Here is a 19086-nt window from a genome sequence, read left to right as displayed (position 1 = left end):
ACCAACAGTTTCTATTAAACATGGCCATTTTTTAAATTTGTAGGATATTATGAGTTGTATGCATAACTTTTCACATGATACAAAAACCAATGACTTTATCTTTAACCCCTTAACGCCACAGGATGTAAATTTACATCCTGGCTGCCTGGTACTTTAGGCAACAGGACATAATCTTACATCCTGTGAATGGCATGCACTCAGAAGCTGAGCCTGTGCCATCTGGAGCGGGCTGTGACTGACAGCCAACTTCTCGCTGCACCAGCAGGGGTCGGTGAGCACACTGATACCCGCTGTTAACTCCTTACATGTTGTGTTCAATGTTGATCGCAGTATGTAAAGGGTTTACAGAGGGAGCACACTCCGTCAGTGACCTCATCAGCCCACTTCGATGTCATTGCAGAGGGCTGATGGGTTGCCAGGACAACCGGACGGCATTGCCTGGGTCAGCCATGGCATATGATTACTACCAATAGCAATAATACAATGCAGTACATATGTACTACAATGTATTATCATAGCGATCATGGGGTCAAATTCCCTATAGCGACGTTAAAAAGTGTAATAAAATTGGTGAAAAAGTGTTAAAAACTGGTTTAAAAAAACTTTTTTTGCCCACTTTCGCCTCCCTTTTTTTGTAGAGAAAGCTAAAAAAACACACAAGTTTGGTATCACTGCGTCCGTAACGACCTGTAGAATACATTGAACACATTATTTCTCCAGCATAAAAAATAAACATAAAAAAACAAATGCTTGTTTTGCGCTTTTTGGGAGGCTAAATAACAATAAACGTGATCAAAAAAGCTGTATGTACCCCAAAATGGTACCAATAAAAGCTACAGCTCATAAAAGAAAGGCCCTCATAGAGCTCAGTCAATGGAAAAATAAAAACGTTATGGCACTTTGAGCTCAGCAATGCAAAAAAAATTTCTAATAAGAAAAGGGCTTTTATTGTGTAAAAGAGGAAAAAAAACATAAAAAATATATAATTTTGATACTATCGTAATCAAACCAGCACACACAAAAGATATATCACATCATTTACGCAGCATGATTAAGGCCTTAAGAAAAAACGCAAACAACAATGGCAGAATTTTTAGGTTTTTTTCCTGCCCTTCAAAAAAAATGTAATAAGTTATAAAAGGCATACATTTTTACAAGGAAACCGCATCACTGCGGGGGTTCCCTTCATCTCCACCGTGGCTGTCAAGGGCGCCGCAACAGGAGGTCGTGATCTTCTCCAATTATTTTCAATGTGCCAGCCCCATTAAGAACATGTGGTAACCCTTGAATGCAAGGTGTTTTCATTCGAAAACAGCCTTGCATGCCTGCGGGAGTTCCCTTCGTCTGCGCCACGGCTGTCACAGTCGTGACAGGAGATCGCAATGTTCGCCACTGTTTTCAGTGGGGCTTGCGCTGCTGTCGCCAGCCCCATTGAGGCCAAGGTGAAACCCCTGGATGTGACAGCCTGATACCCCTGCAGGGCGGAAGGAATCCTCTGCTGCGGAATGGGATTGCTATGTTCTCCCATTACTATCAATGGAGCCGACACTTTTCCTGCCAGACCCATTGGAAGCAATGGGTGATATCGCAAAAAGAAAGGACATGCTGTGAGGGAAAACATCGCAAATGAGAATGAAACCATTGAATTTCATTGGTTTCATAATCATGCGTTTCCACTTACTCTCGCATCACCAGAAAATCGCTAGATTTTCTCGCCAGTTTGAAGGAGCTCTTCATGGCTGATTTGCTTCAGGCTTTGGTGCAGATCTGCAGCAGATTTCACCCCTCCAATTTGAATTGCAAGGTTGCAATCCGCAGCAGATCCATTATGTGTGAATGTATCCTCACAATCATCAGGCTGGTTACAGTACTTGATGCTTTATATTGTTGTCAGCTCCCTGCAGTTTGAACTGCTGTGACCAGATGTTACATGTAAGTGACTAAGATTTCAGAAATCCCCGTCCACACTATGTGGTAGAGGAAACATTTGGTTTTTAGGAAATGCTGTAGTTCCTCCAAAAAATACTTTTGTAATCTGGCATGTGGTAGCTGTTTTGTATTCACATCCTTCACGGCTGTGGGCATCATAGGGGCTGTTCACATCACGTTTTTAATGTATGTTTAGCATATACGTTAAAGGCATATGAAGAAAGATCAAAGAATCTCATGCAGTTTTAAGTATACATGTACATCTTTTAAACATATAGTTTTACATTTATAAAGTATACCTTATTTCACTAAAGTTTTTTTTTAAATAAAAGTTTGCAGTTGTCATTTTTTTTGTCTTTTTTAGCATTTGAGAAGAAAAAACGTATATGTTAAATGTATGGAAACACACAGCTTTGTTTCCAATTGGTCTCAATGTAAACGAAAAAAAGTATATACATCAGAAATACGTTTTTTGTGGAACAGAAAAGCGTGCTTTTGTGTCTCTCAAAAAAATTTACAAATGTAAGGAAAGTCAAATGTTATACGATTTAATGTGTTTTTTATGTATGAAAATATATATGATTACAGGTGGCTACTAAAACATGTGAGGGGCCAAAGAACTGTACAAGATAAATCCATAAACCTTTTTAGTGCGTGAGACCTTAAAATTGGTGCAAACAATTGTATTGGTGAGTGTGAATGGAATTAGTTTCATAGAGTAGTATTGCAAGAAGAGGGCGGAGCCTTTATCCTTAAAGGGGCTTTCCAGGAAAATATGGCTGTGTGTTTTATGGACGCCCAATCAAGATTACAAACATACATAACAAATAATAATTGTATGTTTTGTCTTTATGTGGCTCGGTAGACTTGGTGTACCTGAAGCCATAGATGCTCTGTATGTATCCTCTAGGCAGGACTGACAGAGCATTGCTTACTGCAACACACCAATTATAGATCTGTGCAGGAAACTTGTACCGAGGCTCACAGCTCCATACATTGGAGCCATAGTCCCTCTGAGTCCCACAATATGGTGTTTCTAAAGAAGTAAACCTCTGTAATATGTCATCTAATGAACCATGCCACCATTTTCCATCCTACAGAATTATGGTGAGGCCCCACAGACTTTCATACAGTTTCTTTATTATGGCTGTATGCAAGTAGACTGTTGTATAGAGCCATAACACTGTTGGCTGTATTCATCATTGTGCCCAAAGAGCCAAAATACACTTCATACAAGTTATACAGTTGAATCAATAGTTAAAATCATGATTGTTAAATACTCACTAGGATTTGTGTCTGGTTATCTGGTAGAGTGTCAATAGATAGGCTGTCCCCTCCAAGGCCTTGGATGACACGAGTGGCGGTCTTATTCTGCCCATTATTAATATCACGCTGAAGCCTCACAAAGGGATTGTCCCTTCGTTTGGTCTTCAAAAGACTGGGACCTGAAAAATATTGATGTTGATATTATTTTTCAGAATGCTTCTAATCACACAAAACCCCAAACACACCCTGTGGAAAAAAATGTTAAATAGATGACCTATCGTCAGGATAAATCAAGTTGATCGGTGGGGGTCCGCAACTCGGGATCCTCACTGATCGGCTGACTAAAGTGACAGTGAGGCTTGGGTGAGCATCACTGTCACTTTAGTCCACACCAGACACTGCACTGTACACTATATAGTGGCTGTGCCTGGTATTGCAGGTCAGTCCCATTCACTCACTTGACCCCTGCAGTCTCTTCTACCAGCTGATCGTCAGGGAGCTCGAACATTGGACCCCGACAATCAACTATTGATGACCTATCCTGCAGTCCCGGAAAATCCCTTAAAGTATATTTTCAGATCTGCAGCGTGCCTTGTAGAATTTTTGAGGTTATTCATGGATTTATCAAAAGAGGAGACATCCAGCACTCTGAAGGAGTCCAGAATAAAATCACTTCTGAATGATTGTACAATATATCACAAATTAAAGGCGAACTGTACCCAGGAGTTTAAGGAAATTTTGAATGATTTGATGAAAAGTAGAAGAAAGATGGGAGCTCTTACTGATGATCAACCAAAGTTAATTGTGCCATAGTTTCCTGTAACCCTACTATTCCATTTGTCACCTAAAACTCCATAAGGTTTAGTCCCCCCCCCCCTCCTTCCATAAGGACAAACGTGGCTGGAATAGGCTCCTTAAATGAAAAATTGGAGCTTGGAGAGATAAGCTGCTCCTGCCACTATTGAAAGAAACCCCAGGCTATGTAAAAAACTTAAACATGTATTGTCCCGATTTGTCAGAGGTAACATGTATGCCGTCATACTCGTGGATTGTGTGTGACGTGTCTTCTCTAAATATCCATACGCCATGACCTGGTACTTCATGCCTTGAGTTGCTTTCCAAGTAGATATACTGATTTCTGAACCCTGTTGCTGGAAGTTTTGATTGTTCCATTGGAATATCTTTTAACCCACAATGTTTTTTGCTTTCAATAGAGAATTTTTTATTCAATCCTCTGTAGCCTCGATGGACTCAAACATTCTCGCCTTCTTTAACGCTCCTATGCATGTCTGGCTGGGAATGTAGATATATCCTTGTGAACTAGGTCTGGTTCTCTGAGTCACGGATCTGGTATGGCTGTTACATAGATGATCTCATAATGATTTGGGGCATTGATGTGGCGCTATACCACAATTTATCCAATATTTGAATTGCAATGATCTGAACTTGAGATTTTTAGCCTAAATTGATGTAGAGAAAAAAAGCCTTTCTAGATTCATATCTTATGGCGAATGGAGACACTGGGTTGGTTGTCTTTACCACCTACCACAAACCCATTTCTGAATATATCATATTGCATGGTAAGAGAGCTGTGCCCCCTGGTGAACTTACCAGGCCTAGAAAAAATTGCTCAAGCAATGTTCTGTAGGAAAAGGAACAGGAGGTGATATGTGACCAGACGTCTGGCAGAGCAGGTTATTCTAAAGGGTTAACAGGGCATGCTAGACAGAATATTGCAATAAGGGAGAGAAGCAATTTTAAGAAAAATAGAAAATATAAGAAATCTGATCCCTTGTTGTTTTCATCAACCCCATACGGTGTAGAATTCAATCATATTTAAAAGCTTAATTAACTGTTTACGGCCTCCTGCACACGGGCGGGTCAACCCAGTTCAACCCGGTGCGCAGCCGGTGACTCCTGCTTACCTGTCCGGTGTCTTCTATTCAGTGCTGCGGATGTGGCGGCCGGCACTCCGCTGTGCATGTGCAGTAGGTGCCGGCACTCTACGATAACACAGATCCCACGATACTTCCGCAGTGCTCACTACTGAAGTGCCGCGGGACGGACGGCTTCCATTAACTTAAATAAAAGCCGGCCGTGCGTAGCCCGCACAAAATCGCAGCATGCTGCGATTTCTTCTTCAACAGCCGAAAATCGGAATAGATTTACGCTCGTGGAAATGAAATGGCGTTTTGCCATTGCATGCTATGGGGCGATATTTGCTGCAGAGTTTGGAGGCGGACTCCGCAATGCTAACCCGCCCATGTGCAGGAGGCCGATCTGTAGTACACCAGGATAGGATTTTGGACACATTGATTAAGGAGGAGTTAAAAAAACATCAACTTTGGCTCAAAACTTGGCACCCAGTATCTCCCATGATTATAGAGTAGGCATGGTTGTCCACCAGGGATTGTGTTGCTGCTGTTACTGATGGGATACAATGCACTAATTGTAATGCGACATTTGTAGCCTCTGTGGTTATGTGTTGCAGTATGTGGGCTGCACCACCTGCTCTTTGAAAGGTCTATGTTCTCAGTTCACATTCTGATGTTAATAACACTTCTTCGGTTTCCAGATATTTTCATGACTGTCATGGGGTGATGTATTAGTTTGCCATGTTACTGAAATTGGGGAGAGGTGGCAACAGAAGAAGGCGTTCGTAGAACCGCGAGGTAATTTGGATTTTCACTTTAGATACAAGGTATTACAGCTGTGGACCGCATATATGATCTAGCGTTGTGTTCAGAGAACAGGTTATGGCATGCTGGAATGTTTTAGGTCTAATATTCATTTTTATGTGAAGTCGGGTGCTGAATTATGAATACTATAGCCTTATTAGTTATGGGCGGTATATAGTGATCCATTAGTCTGTCAGGTGATCAGCTGTGAGTTTCCATAAACCGTTTTTACTCAGATTTATCTAAATAAAGCCACTTTTTATTTTGCCTTTTTTGGAACCCTATGTGTTCCTGCATACAGCCTTGTACTGATGACGGGAATTTGTAATCATGGGGAGCTGGCTTCCTGGAGTTGTGCTTAGCCATGGATTTCACCCATTCTTCAGGAAAGGGGAAAATGCATTGCACATATTCCACGGCAGAACCCCAGTCGAGGGTTGTGAAGAGAAACAGAGAACTTCATTGCAAAAAACTTTCTCCTATCAAAGAGGTCTTTGCAGTCCAAAACTCTTACATTCAACAGCCGACATACTAATCCTAGATTTTCATGGAAGACAATTTACATAACAGACGGTTTTTAAATTGTGGGAGAAAACAATTGCCCAGAGGAAATTACAAACAATGGGAATTATACACAAATGTCATGCAGATGTTGGCCTGATCACGAACCAGAAGTGGAGCTTTCTGTCACTGGCACTATCCGGCACAGATTTTACTTTGCAATGTACAATAATTCTCTCTCTTAATTTTTCTTTGTCTTCTTCATTATTGTATTAAAAAAAAGGTAAAATAAGCAGTGGATGAAGTAACTGGGGCCCTCGGACCTGTACTTATCTGGAAATTAATGTAAAAATAACAAAACTTGAGCTTAATTGTCCCCACTGAAGACGTTCTGAGTAGAGATGAGTGAGCATACTCGCTAAGGGCAATTACTCAAGCGAGCATCCCTTAGCGAGTACCTGCCCGCTCGGAAGAAAAGATTTGGTTGCCAGTGCGGGTGAGCAGTGAGTTGCGGTAGTGAGCAGGTAGGAGCGGGGGGGAGAGAGAGATCTCCCCTTCGTTCTCCCCAGCCGGCACCCAAATCTTTTCTTCCGAGCGGGTAGTTACTCGCTAAGGGCAATGCTCGCTCAGGTAATTGCCCTTAGTGAGTATGCTCGCTCATCTCTAGTGCTGAGACTTGGTTCACCCTTATTAGTCATTTGGTTTCCAAATGGAAACTCGGAGAGCAACTCAAAACTGATAAATTCCAAAATACAGAACACAACGCTATCTTCATCTGGTTAGTGAGTAGCATTTATCCCAATTAAGCTTGAAGGGTTTCAGATGCTCAGGCTGACCGTGAGTCAAACGGCTTAAATAGCAACAACAAAGGAGAAAAGCCGGGTACTTAAGAACTCTTTCTTTTATTTAAAAAAATCCATAAAATTACAGATGGAAGGTACCGTGTAACACAATGTCTATGCTCAGACACATTTCGAAAGATACTTCATTCTTGATCACAGCTCAAAACTAATACCCATGATCTCCTTGTTAGGTGCAGCCTTACTTATTAGATGAATATAGCTATTCTTCAGACTGATTTGCAACATCTCTTCTGCCTGGTCTACTTTCTTTGGGTTATCGGCTAATGTACAGCCTACAACATTTGTAGGAACTCTCCAGAATATACCTTAACCCATTCTAGATAACTTGGGCCTGATGGCACAGTACATTATTCTGCTGGAAGATCCAATTGGTATTGGTGTATCTTGTCTCCACCAGAAGAATGGCAGCAAGAAAAGTCACTTACAGGGTCGACAGCAGCTGGAGAGCACATGGCACCCCGGAGGGGGGAGAGTGACGGGGCAGGATGGGTGCCAATCATCTCGCCAGGTGTGACATCCCATCTCCACTGCTGCCGACCCTGTCACTCTTTCCCCGCTGGATTGCCATGTGCGCTCCCGTTGCTGGCGATACTGTAAGTGACTTTTCTTGCTGCTCTTCCATTTTTTCCTAGCCGGCTTCAGCTCTCCCATGTGCTCTGCCATCTCCCCTCCCGCCTCTGGCGCTGTCATTCTCTACCCCCCAGCCCCGCCATTCCATCTCCGCCATTGGAACATCATCTTCCCTCCTGGAAGTTGTCGCCTACCGGCTCCGGCACAGTGCGTCCCCCGTGGGGATTTTCCCCGCCAGCCTCCCATTAACACTGCAATGTGTCTGCCCCTTACAGACTTCCATCCCCTCACCTGTCAATGGCCCCCGTGCTCTGCCTTCTCTCCTCCCTGCTCCGGCGCAGTCGGTCAGCCTCTGTCAGTCTCCTTGCCGGCCGGCCTCACATAATGACCGCAATATGTGATGGCAGCGAGGAGATTGACAACGCAGGAGCCGGGAAGGGGACAAGGGAGAGTGGCGGAGGGGTGAGTGACACGAGGCGGGAGGGGAGATGATGTGCACCCATTCTCCTGCCCAGCCAATCAAGTTGTGGGCGTGCATTTTGTCTCCACCCATTCTTCTGGTGGAGACAAGATACACCAGTACCGATCCAATCATTGTGGGGGTGCATGAAGTCCATGAAGTGCTGCAAATAGTCAACAAGCAGTGAAACTTAGAGGACACTGCTCAATGATGTGTTTCGGGGGCTAGTGGACCCAACCTATACCATGAGACCACAACCCACATCAGGATCGAACAACCATTAGCCTGCACAGTGCCTTGTTTACAACTGGGGTCTATGGCTTTATGGGGTCTGCGCCACACACAAATCCTACCAGAAGCAAGTGACTTATTAGACCACGCCACGTTGCCATCAAATCCGTCTGGCACTCCCTATCATGCATCGTTCACACTCATATAATAATGTGGTCTTGCCATAAAACTGTGCTATTTGTTTCAGTAAAAAATGGAAGTAAAACAGAGCTGAAGCAAACTGAAAGCATTCAGTTTTTATTTGAAAACCCAGAGAAATCGATTGCAAAAAAACCTGAAACGTTTATTTCAGTTCTAATTCTGTTTCTTTGCTTAGAAAACGGCACAGAGACAGAATTATGTCTGAAAGGCAAAATGCAGGTGTGAACTCACCCTTAGGCGATTGCGATTTTGCCGCGAGAAAATCACGGCAAAAGCACGTCTTTTTTCTTGTGATTTTTTTTTTTTTTAGCGTCCACGCTGCTTATTCTCGCAAAATCCTTGCTGGCTCGCACAATTTTGCCGCGATTTGTTAGTGAGTTAATAGGACTTTCTAATGTTAAAACCGCAACGCAAGTTTGTTGCGATGCGATACAAAGGAGGGAAACATGGGAGATAAAAAATCGCAGCGGCGTACGCGTGTACCTGCCTTTTCTCCCGTTTTTCTGTACTGCAGATGGAGTGGGCGGCTCGCTGTCAGACATGCGCAGTGCTAAATTTTTTTTTTCTCCTGGGCCGTCGCTAGGCGATAAAGTGAAATCTGCGACCTGTCCGCAATGTTAATTGCAGGTCGATTGTGCCCGCAGAATCAACATAAAAATGGAGCATGCTGCGTTTTTTTTCCTCTGCTTGCGAAAACCACAATTGCTTCTCACAAGTGTACAGGAAAAAGCGTTTTTCCATCGCATGCTATAAACTGTATTTGCTACGAATCTGCAGTGCTGACGCCGCAGATTCTGCGGCAAAAATTTGTTAGTGTGCAGACGACCTTATAGAAAATGTTGTACATTTGTTTTTATATAACTTTGTATGTATTTTAAGATATTTCATTGGGACATATTTTATTATGGAATGATCATATTTTGAGCCTTTTATTTAGTCTAACAGTTAATTACACTGTGCAACATAAAAGAATCAAAATCATAAAACAGAAATACATGTTTGGTATCGCGTCCGTAAAAGTCCGCTCTATCAAAAGTAATGGATTATTTACCCCGCACGGTGAACGTCATCTGGGAAAAAAATTAAGAACGCCAGAAATGCGCTTTTTTGGTCATATTGTCTCCAAGAAAAAATGCAATAAAAAGTGATCAAAATGGTACTAACACAAACGACAGGAAATCCCACAACAAATGAGCCTTCGTACAACTATGTGGATGGAAAAATTAAAAAAATGTTATTTCATGCAAAAGATGGCGGCAGAAAATAATTTTTAAAAAATTTCATGTTTTTGAAAAAAAAGTACAAGTAGTACAGCAAAAAAGACTACATAAGTTTGGTATCGTAGTAATCGTACTAACCCATAGAATAAAGTCATTTTTGTTGCAGTTTGTGCGCCGTAGAAACAAGATGCACCAAAAAATGGCAGAATTTTGTTTTTATTTTTCATTTTACTCCACTTAGAACTTTTAAAAAGATTTTCAGTACATTATATGGTATATTAAATAGCACCACTGAAAAATACAACTTGTCCTGCAAAAAACAAGCCCTCATACAGCGACATCGATGGATACATAAAGGAGTTGCGATTTTTTTCAACTAAAAAAAATGCTTGGTCACTAAGGGGTAAAATAACTTGAAAATGAGACGTGCTGCTATTACTCAGTTTTACCAGTGTAATCAGCATATTTTAATTTTACAGAAATATATCAATTACATTTTTGTTAAAAAAATTTTGTAAAAACTAGTTCCACGGGGTTATAATCACAAGCAGGATACACCTGTATTATAAAACTGGAGGCGCGCAGCATTGGGTCCACCACTGACAACAGCTGATGGTCACAGCTCACCTCCTCCCTGCACAGTGACCTCTGAACCACACTATCCCATAGAGGTGAATGACTTCTCTCCAGATTACACGTTTCTATGGCCCATGAAGCTGCTGTAAAGCATATGTGAATGTTCTTAACAGCTTAGCCAAAATAGCCGCCCCTATAACCATGTGCAGAAAATAAAAGTAATCTAAAAGAAATCAAAACAGATTAGAGAAAAAATCTATTTCAGTATCTGGGATTAATCAGTACATAAAAGTGAGTGATGCCCCCCCCCCCTTTACCGCTAACAGTTAGTGTTTGTAATTTGTTAATCATTCAGTCCAAGTTTGTTTTCTGGGTTCCATCCAGTAAAATCCCAAATACCCAGCATCAGGCCTGTCAACGTATGACATAGATTTGATTTATAAAAATACCACATCCCACAGGCCTGCGGTCTCTTCTGCGCTCTGGTGTGTAATTAGGTGTGCAGAGATCCCATCAATCATCTGCCGCTAATTATTGTTGCTATAAATATTACCCTAGATGAAAATAGTTGTACTGGAAGATCTCCCAGATGTCCTGAGTCCTTCTGCCGCTAGTTTAATCAGCACGGACCTTGTACAGGAAACGTCATGCCACTCACTTACTTCAAATTGGACTTTAGAAGATATAACATTACTGTATAGTCTTCTTTTAACCCCTTAGTGACCAGGTGTTTCGGACCTAAAGAACCAGGCACTTTTTAGGGACTTTACTCATATGGTGGTTTTACTGCCCTTTTTTTTCTCTGCAGCTACCAACATTATTTTTGCTGTGTTTTATTTCCCGTGACATATAGGACTACTTTTTATATCATTTTTTTCACTGACTTTTCCCCCGTTTTTTATTTTATTTTTATTTTTTGTTATATCAGGGGTAAAAAGCTAAAAAAAATGTATTTTTTATTTATAGTTTTATTTTAATTAGTGTATGTGCACTAAAATTAAGTAAGGGAATGGGTTCCTTGTTTTGTTTCAGACATTTTGATACATAATTTGTATAGTTTTGGACCCCATGATGTCATATAAGACCTCTGGGGGTCATTCGTATTGTCTTCTTTTTAATTTCACACTTTTCCACTGCAACTAGGGCATCCACATCCATAGCGGCCCCATTTACAGGGAAAAAACATTCCCTGTAGTGACATCAGTCATTAACTGAGCTGATCAGGGACCCTGATCTTGCTCTGTGACAGGGGGCACCCCATGGTCACCTTTTAGTACATAGCGCTCATTGAGTGCTATGTAGCCTGGAAAGGAGAAGGCAGAAGTGGTTTTTAACTGCTTCTCCCTCTTCATGTGGGTCCTCGGCTGTGTCTGATAGCCAAGGACCTGACCTGCTCGTGCTTCATTGCAGGAGCTTTAATCCTGCGTAGTATTTATGCTACTGGCCGGGATTAAATCTCAGGACCAAGTGCCGTATATTATATATCCATGCTCCCTACATGCTTTATGTGGGGATTAGTTAACAAGGCTGTCTGGATTTTTACATATCATTTTAGAGACTTCTGCCATAATAAAGGGCTCCCTCGGGGCTTATTCAGATCGGTTGGGTTTTCACGCCCCGGCCGATATATGCTGCCCCTCTCTGCAAGGGGAGGAGGTGTAACAGGCTGGAAGCTCCGCCCCTCACCACTGTTTGCAAACGTGAGGGGGTGGGACTTAGCTCAGTGCACTGCTCCCATCTCGTCCCACCTCCTCTGCTTGCAGAGAGGGGCAGCGTATATCGGCTGGGGCGTGAAAATCCGACTGATATACGCCTGTCTGAATGCGCCCTCAGGCTGTATTTACATGGACACGTGCGATATTGGTCTGAGAAAGTTTCACTGATTTAGTGCTTCTTAAAATACAAATTTGTATGCAAATGAGATGCAATAGCTGAGCATGCCATTCTCACACGCATGAAAATCGCATGTATTTTCAATAGGAGAAATTACAAATCACATCGCACTCACATAAACTTTTCGTATACACGTGAGTGCGATTCAATTTTTTTTCTCACCCATTGAAAATAATTGGCAAAATTTCTGCAAACTCACAGAAAAATAGAACTTCAGATTTTTCCATCTCGCAGCACCACTGCAAGAGAAAAATCATATATATAAATACAGCCATTGCAAATAATAGGTTGTGTTTTCATTCAAGTTTTGTGCATCTTGCAATGCACAACACTCCCACAAGAATATCTGCTATGTAAATACAATCTAAATCAGGACTTTAATCTCTAAAGGCCCATTTACACGCAACGATTGTCGAACAAACAAATTAACGACTTTTTTGCTTTCAAATGCTAAGCGTTTACACGTGAAGATAATCGTTTGAAATCCTGGCCATTTCCCTCATTAGCGAAGTAAACACACTATATATTATTTGCTCGGGGGCCGTGTGTTTATGTGCAGAATCTCTAGGAGGGAAATTTTTAATTAGTGCAAAGAAATAGCCGTTGTCTTCTGCCGCGTGAGTCATTGTGTTTAGCTGGGCAATCAATCACCCCTCCCCTCAAGTCCTTTGAAAGACTGCCATTTAAACCTAACGATAAGTGAACGAACTAACGACTATTTTTGTGCAGGCTGAAACTCAGCGATAAACAACAAATGAACGAATAGTGCACGATGGCTGCGCATTTACACGTAACGATTATCGCAGAAATTTGTTTGTTTGAACGAATGTTGTGTGATAAGCGTTGCGTGTAAATGGGCCTTAAGCCAGATCTGAGAGCCTCTACATAGAATGACCGGGTGCCTTGTTCTAGCACTGTGTCCCTGTGGAGTTGGCACACACACAGCTTGGTCTGTGCAAGTACTGTCCCATAGAAGTGAATGGGAGGTTGTACACAGAGCCGTATGAAAAAAGTCAAGCTGTGTGAACACCAACTTCACGAAAACATAGCGCCGGAATGGGGCACCCAGGGAGTATGTAGTTAGTGGGGCTCAATGATGATGAGCCGTTAACTATAAAATGATTGTCCCGCCTCTAAATATAGTCATCACATAGATCATGGAAATGTTTGCCACTTACATGCTGTTGAAGTGGTTGTCTGCCCTCTTTTTTACTGATTCCTTATTTCCTGGATAGGGCATCAGTAGTTGATGGACAGGGGTTTGCTGCTGGGGATCTCTGTTTATCAGCTGATGGTCTGTCCCGCAGACAATACAGCGGGCCAGACTTTGTCACTAGCTGTCAGCACAGGAAGTGCGCCGCCGGCTTCACTCCCATTGGTTTGGGCTTCACTCCTGTTGAAATCAATGGGAAAGCCGCAATGCTATGGCACTTCCTGCTTCTATGCTGGTCAGGACGTCACATCAGCATGGCTTTCCATATAATTATGTGTTTAGTATGGTGCCACCTGGTGTTAAGTGTATGGCAAATGTAGACATCCACCTAATGAGCTGAATGCTGGAGGACGCACATGCTCAGTCACCTTCCCAACAGCCAGATCTCCTCGTAGTGACCCTCTGTTCACTGCTGAGCAGCTCATAGAAATAGTTTTCTACCATCCTTCACTGCTTGGCTTTTAATAGAGTGCATAGAGACACACTGTATATATCTTTAATACCCCAGATTTCAAGTTACCCCTCTGCAGAGAAAGTAAGAAAGAACTATATTGTCAACTGCCAGAGGGGGAAGGATACTGATTCTATTTAGAGCTGTATCTCAAGTGTACAGATTCGCACCAGCACCAATGGGGAACGAAGGGAAGCAAAAACGTTTTTTAAAAAGTATTTAAAATGCTAGAAACACTGAAGATTCTTTTAAAACAGCTATAAACAAGTTTTCTGGACTATAGGTATGAAAATGATTCATGTGATAACCCCTTTAACACATTCATGCCTTACATGTAAAGCACATTGATTTCTGTCTGCAGTAATTTGCCTTCGCTCCTCTGGGGTTACTGCAGGAAAATTAAAATCTTGCTGCTGAGCTTCCCTACAGATTACTGCTAATTTCTTTTGGTCAGTTCACACACCAGTGCTTGTTTTCTATATGTCGTGCGCACTACTTTACAGATGGACCATTGTATTCAAAGAGGACCTGGCAGCTCTCATTCCTTTTCTGTTTTAGGGCTGCTTCACACGGACAAATTTGCGCCATGGAATTAGCACACCCAGTACACAGGGGATATACCCTATTTGTTCTCATTACTGCATTTCGGTCGCTCAAAAAATAGGAGGGGATTAACCCCTTAGTGACCAAGCCTGTTTGCGCCTTAATGACCAGGCCAAATTTTGCAAATCTGACGTGTCACTTTAGCATGGAAAAACAGCAGAAAGGTTTTGCACATCCAAACGATTCTGACATTGTTTTTTCGCCACATGTTGTACTTCATTTAGGCAAAAAAAAAGGACCGATAAAATTTGTGTTTATTTATTAAAAGCGCCAAAATTGGGAAAATTTTGAAAAAATCGTCATTTTTTCACATTTCCAACTGCAATATCTCAAATATGTGCAAACATAATATAGAAATGTTTGCTAAGATTTATATTTCCATCCGTTTACTTTATTTTGGGCGCACATTGGAAAAATTTTCGTTTTTTTTTAACTATTTAGGAGACGTACAAATTTAACATTACTTTTCAGCATTTTGAGGAACACTTTGTTTTCCTACACCAAGCCAAGATTGGAAAGGCTCATAGGAGTCATAATGATAGATACCCCCACAAGTGACCCCATTTTAAAAACTACACCCCTTAACGTATTCACTGAGGGGTGTCATGAGTATTTTAACCCCACAGTTTTTTTTCTGGAGTCAATGCAATTTAGAAGAGAAAAACTAAAATTTCATATTTTTGCAAATATGTCATTTTAAAGACAGGACTTTTTTCTATAGTACACATGAAAATGAGGATTTGCACCCCAGAATGGATACCCCTGTTTGTCCCGTGCTCAGAAACATACCCATTGTGGCCCTAGTATTACGTCTGTATGCACAATGGGGCCCAAAATGAAAGGAGCAACCGGTGGCTTTCGGAACAGAAATGTTGCTTGAATGAGATTTAGGCCCCATTGCACACTTGTAGAGCCCTTGAGTGACCAAAACGATGGAGAACCCCCACAAGTGACCCCATTTTGAAAACTAGACCCCTTAACGAATTTATCTAGGGGTACGATGTCTTTTTTGACTTCACGGTTTTTGAATGAATCTAAGCCAAGCAGAAGGAAAACAATTACGATTTTCATTTTTTTGGTAATTCTGTCAATTTAAAAGCAGTTTCTTTTTGTACAGCACATATATGAATGAAGACCTGCACCCCAAAATGGATACCCCTGCTTGTCCTCTGTTCAGAAACATACCCATTGTAGCCCCAATCCTCTTAGAGGGTGCATGGCTAGGCCTAGAGTGGATGGAGCACCCGTTTGATTTTAGGGCGCAACTGAATAATTTACAGGCCCCATTGCACACTAGTAGAGACAATAAACTGCCAAAATAATAAAATGCCCCTCACTAGTGACCCAATTTTGACATCAAGACCCCTTAGCTAAGTTATCTAGGGGTGTACTGGGCATTCTGACGCTACATTTTTATTTTTTTAAATAATTATAATGCGAATGAAATATAAATGTGATTTCATTTTTTTTCACCAAATTTGACACTTTTAGGACCGTTTTTTTTTGTTTCAAGCAGGAAAAACTGGGGAGACGGACTAATGAAAGTAAAATTGATTACCTAAAAAGACCCCCACCCACACCCCCTTTTGGCGTTTCTTATATGTAAAATAAAATCAATAATGTAAAACTGTATGATAAATTTTAAAGCAGGGGTAATTACAGAGGCCAGGGTGGGATGGGCACGTGGGTCAATAAAAACGTGTATCTCTCCTCCTCCCTTGCTTAGTGCAGACGTGACACTTTTTTGGGGGGTATTTTTTGCCCGCAGTCTCAGGGATGGGAGTCATAAAATGGCGCTCTGTGAGCCTTCGCACCTTCTTGGATTGCAATGCATCCTGAGGTGCGGTGGTCTCAAATAAAAGATTTTCTACGAGCGCCTCCTGAAACTGGAGGAAGCTCAGCGTGCCCCCGGCCGATTAAAAAATTACGTGAGAGTTATACGTAGCCATCTGTATAAGGTAGATGGCTACCTTCTTATACCAAGCTCGCGTTTTACGTTTCACAAGGTAGTGCTGTAGAGCCTGGTCGGACAGATCAACGCCCCCCATGAATTTATTATATTCTGTGATGCAGACCGGTTTAGTTTTCTCCGCTGCAGCCCCCCCCTCTCCCTAAATGTAACGGAGGTGTCTGCGTGCACAGTGGACAGCATAAAGACGTCCTTTCTGTCACGCCATTTTACTGCCAGCAAGGGGTCATAGGCTGGTGCGTAAGATGCTCCTTTGTCTACACGCCTGGAAACAAGGGGTTGTGGGAATCCTACCCTATTTTTGCGGATAGTTCCGCAGGCCCCTGTACCTGTGGTGTGTAACGCTCTAAAAAGGGGGACGCTCGTATAGTAGTTGTCGGTATATATGTAGTACCCTTTATTTAAAAAAGGGCCCAGGAGCTCCCACACAATTTTCCCGTTGACGCCAATGTCTTCTGGGCAGTTGGGGGGATTTAATTGTCAATCCCTGCCCTCATAAATAAAAAAGTCGCAAGTATAACCTGTGGCGCTCTCACAGATTTTATATAGCTTTACGCCATATCTTGCGCGCTTTGGGGGAATAAACTGGTGGAAAGATAAACACCCTTTGAAACTCATCAGCGATTCATCCACCGCCAGATTTTTTGGGGGGGTATAAATGTTTTTAAAGGCGTCCCTTAATAGCGCTATAAGGGGCCTTAATTTGCCCAGTCTGTCATACGCCGGGTCACTTCTCGGGGGGATTTGGGCATTATTTGCAAAATGAAAAAAACGGAGAATGTTTTCATATCTGCATCGGGACATTATTGACGCAAATACGGGCGTTGCGTGAATGGCGCTTGTGGACCTATAGGACCATATTGATGACTTTTTTACGAGTCCCATTAGCAAAATAAGTCCCAAAAATTTTTTAAACTCGGGGACATCTATAGCGGTCCACATCACTAAATAAACCGACGTATTGTGCGCGGTCACGTATTGTCCAGCGTATATATTCATCTGCTGGACAATTAACTGCAGGACATCGTCGGTAATGAATAAATTAAAAAAATTAAACGGGGTGAAATTTGTGACATCCAGATTAACGCCTGGAGCCGCTAAAAATTCTGGGATGCGGGGCGCAAATAAACTTGCGGCACTCCACGCAGTGGCGGGCGCCGCATACCTTGGCCCTGCTGCCCCAACGACTTCCTCTACCTCCATAGCGCTGGAGGCAGAGTCGTCACTTTAAAAAAAAACCTCCTCCGACTCACTGGTAGTCTCGCTACCGGAGCTTGACGCAAAGAGCAGCGCGTACGCTTGCTCGGCGGTGTAGCGCCTACGCTCCATTTTATTAAAAAATTTTTTAATAGGGGTAGACGACAAAAAAAAAAGTAGCCCCCAAAAAAGTGGACAGGGATAAAATGGGGTAATTGGGGTATAACGGAAGGTGAAGGCGGGTAATAACGAGTTTTCTTTTTTCTTTTTTTAACTCGCTATATGGCAAACGATTTTTCTCAGCTATCTCTCTCCTGTCACAAATCGCTCTGAGTGACAGCAGAGAGATACGCCAGACTAATCGTGTGCCATATTTATTAAACAAAAGATAGGTGTATCACAGCCACCCATGTCAGCAGGGACCAATCACTTTGGTTCTTGCAAGTTACTATGCCTAAGGCAACTTTTGCCTTAGGCTCTACTGCGCATGCGCCGCCATTTTGTTCGGCGCATGCGCAGTAGAGGGTAATGCCCTGCGTTTTGGGGGGACTTTGGGGGACCTTAGGGGAGCATTTTCATCTCCCCTCATGGATCGGATCCATGAGGGGAGATGAAACTACAACTTTTTAAAACTTTTTTCAACTTTTTTGTGATCGCCGTTATCTGTTGGATACCGGCGATCACGTGCCCGGGGACTGCACTCCGCGGTCCCCTGTGACATCTCCTGTCTCCCGGCTACTGACGGTAGGCGGGAGACAGGGGATTTTTAAATGTCCCGGCGCTTCTGCGCATGCACCGCCATCTTCCCCTTGGCGTGCATGCGCAGAAGCCCGTGGCGGCTCCAGATCGCCGGGGACATCGTGGAGGATGGAGGTGAGTATTTTCAGCTGCCCTCATGGATCCGATCCATGAGGGCAGCTGAAGCATTTACTTTTTTAAAACTTTTTTACACTTTTTCGTGATCGCCGGCATCCAACGGCCCGGGGACCGGGTCCCTGGTGGCATCATTTTAAATTTCCCGGGCCGCCAGGCCTTCTGCGCATGCGGCTTACGTAATGCCGCCTGGCGCGCATGCGCAGAAGACCGGCTTCAGGGCCCGGAGCACTTTCTTTAAACTTTTATGCGATCGACGCTATCGATTGGATAGCGCCGATCGCATTGCCGGGGGGGGGTTGTCAGCTCCATGCTGTCGGCTACCTGCGGGCACCGACAGCATGGAGCTGTCACGTCCAGAGCCCGAGGGGCTTTATTCTCTGCAGGACACA

General features: G+C 42.8%; 1 protein-coding gene and 1 long non-coding RNA gene across 3 annotated transcripts in view; one reads left to right on the top strand and one right to left on the bottom strand.

Annotated features, from left to right (window-relative positions):
- The window catches only part of LOC136588785 (uncharacterized), a 134936-nt gene that overhangs the window by 49711 nt on the left and 66139 nt on the right, over positions 1 to 19086 (top strand). The window lies entirely within an intron of this gene.
- PLXDC1 (plexin domain containing 1) overlaps positions 1 to 19086 on the bottom strand; it is a 54956-nt gene that overhangs the window by 25479 nt on the left and 10391 nt on the right. The window contains exon 2 of the mRNA XM_066588240.1: positions 3214 to 3374. Within this exon, the coding sequence (XP_066444337.1) occupies positions 3214 to 3374 (161 nt within the window). The remainder of the gene's footprint in view (positions 1 to 3213; positions 3375 to 19086) is intronic.

The sequence above is a fragment of the Eleutherodactylus coqui genome, chromosome 13, assembly GCF_035609145.1.
Source record: "Eleutherodactylus coqui strain aEleCoq1 chromosome 13, aEleCoq1.hap1, whole genome shotgun sequence".
NCBI lineage: Eukaryota > Metazoa > Chordata > Amphibia > Anura > Eleutherodactylidae > Eleutherodactylus > Eleutherodactylus coqui.
This window is presented reverse-complemented; position numbering and strand designations above follow the sequence as displayed.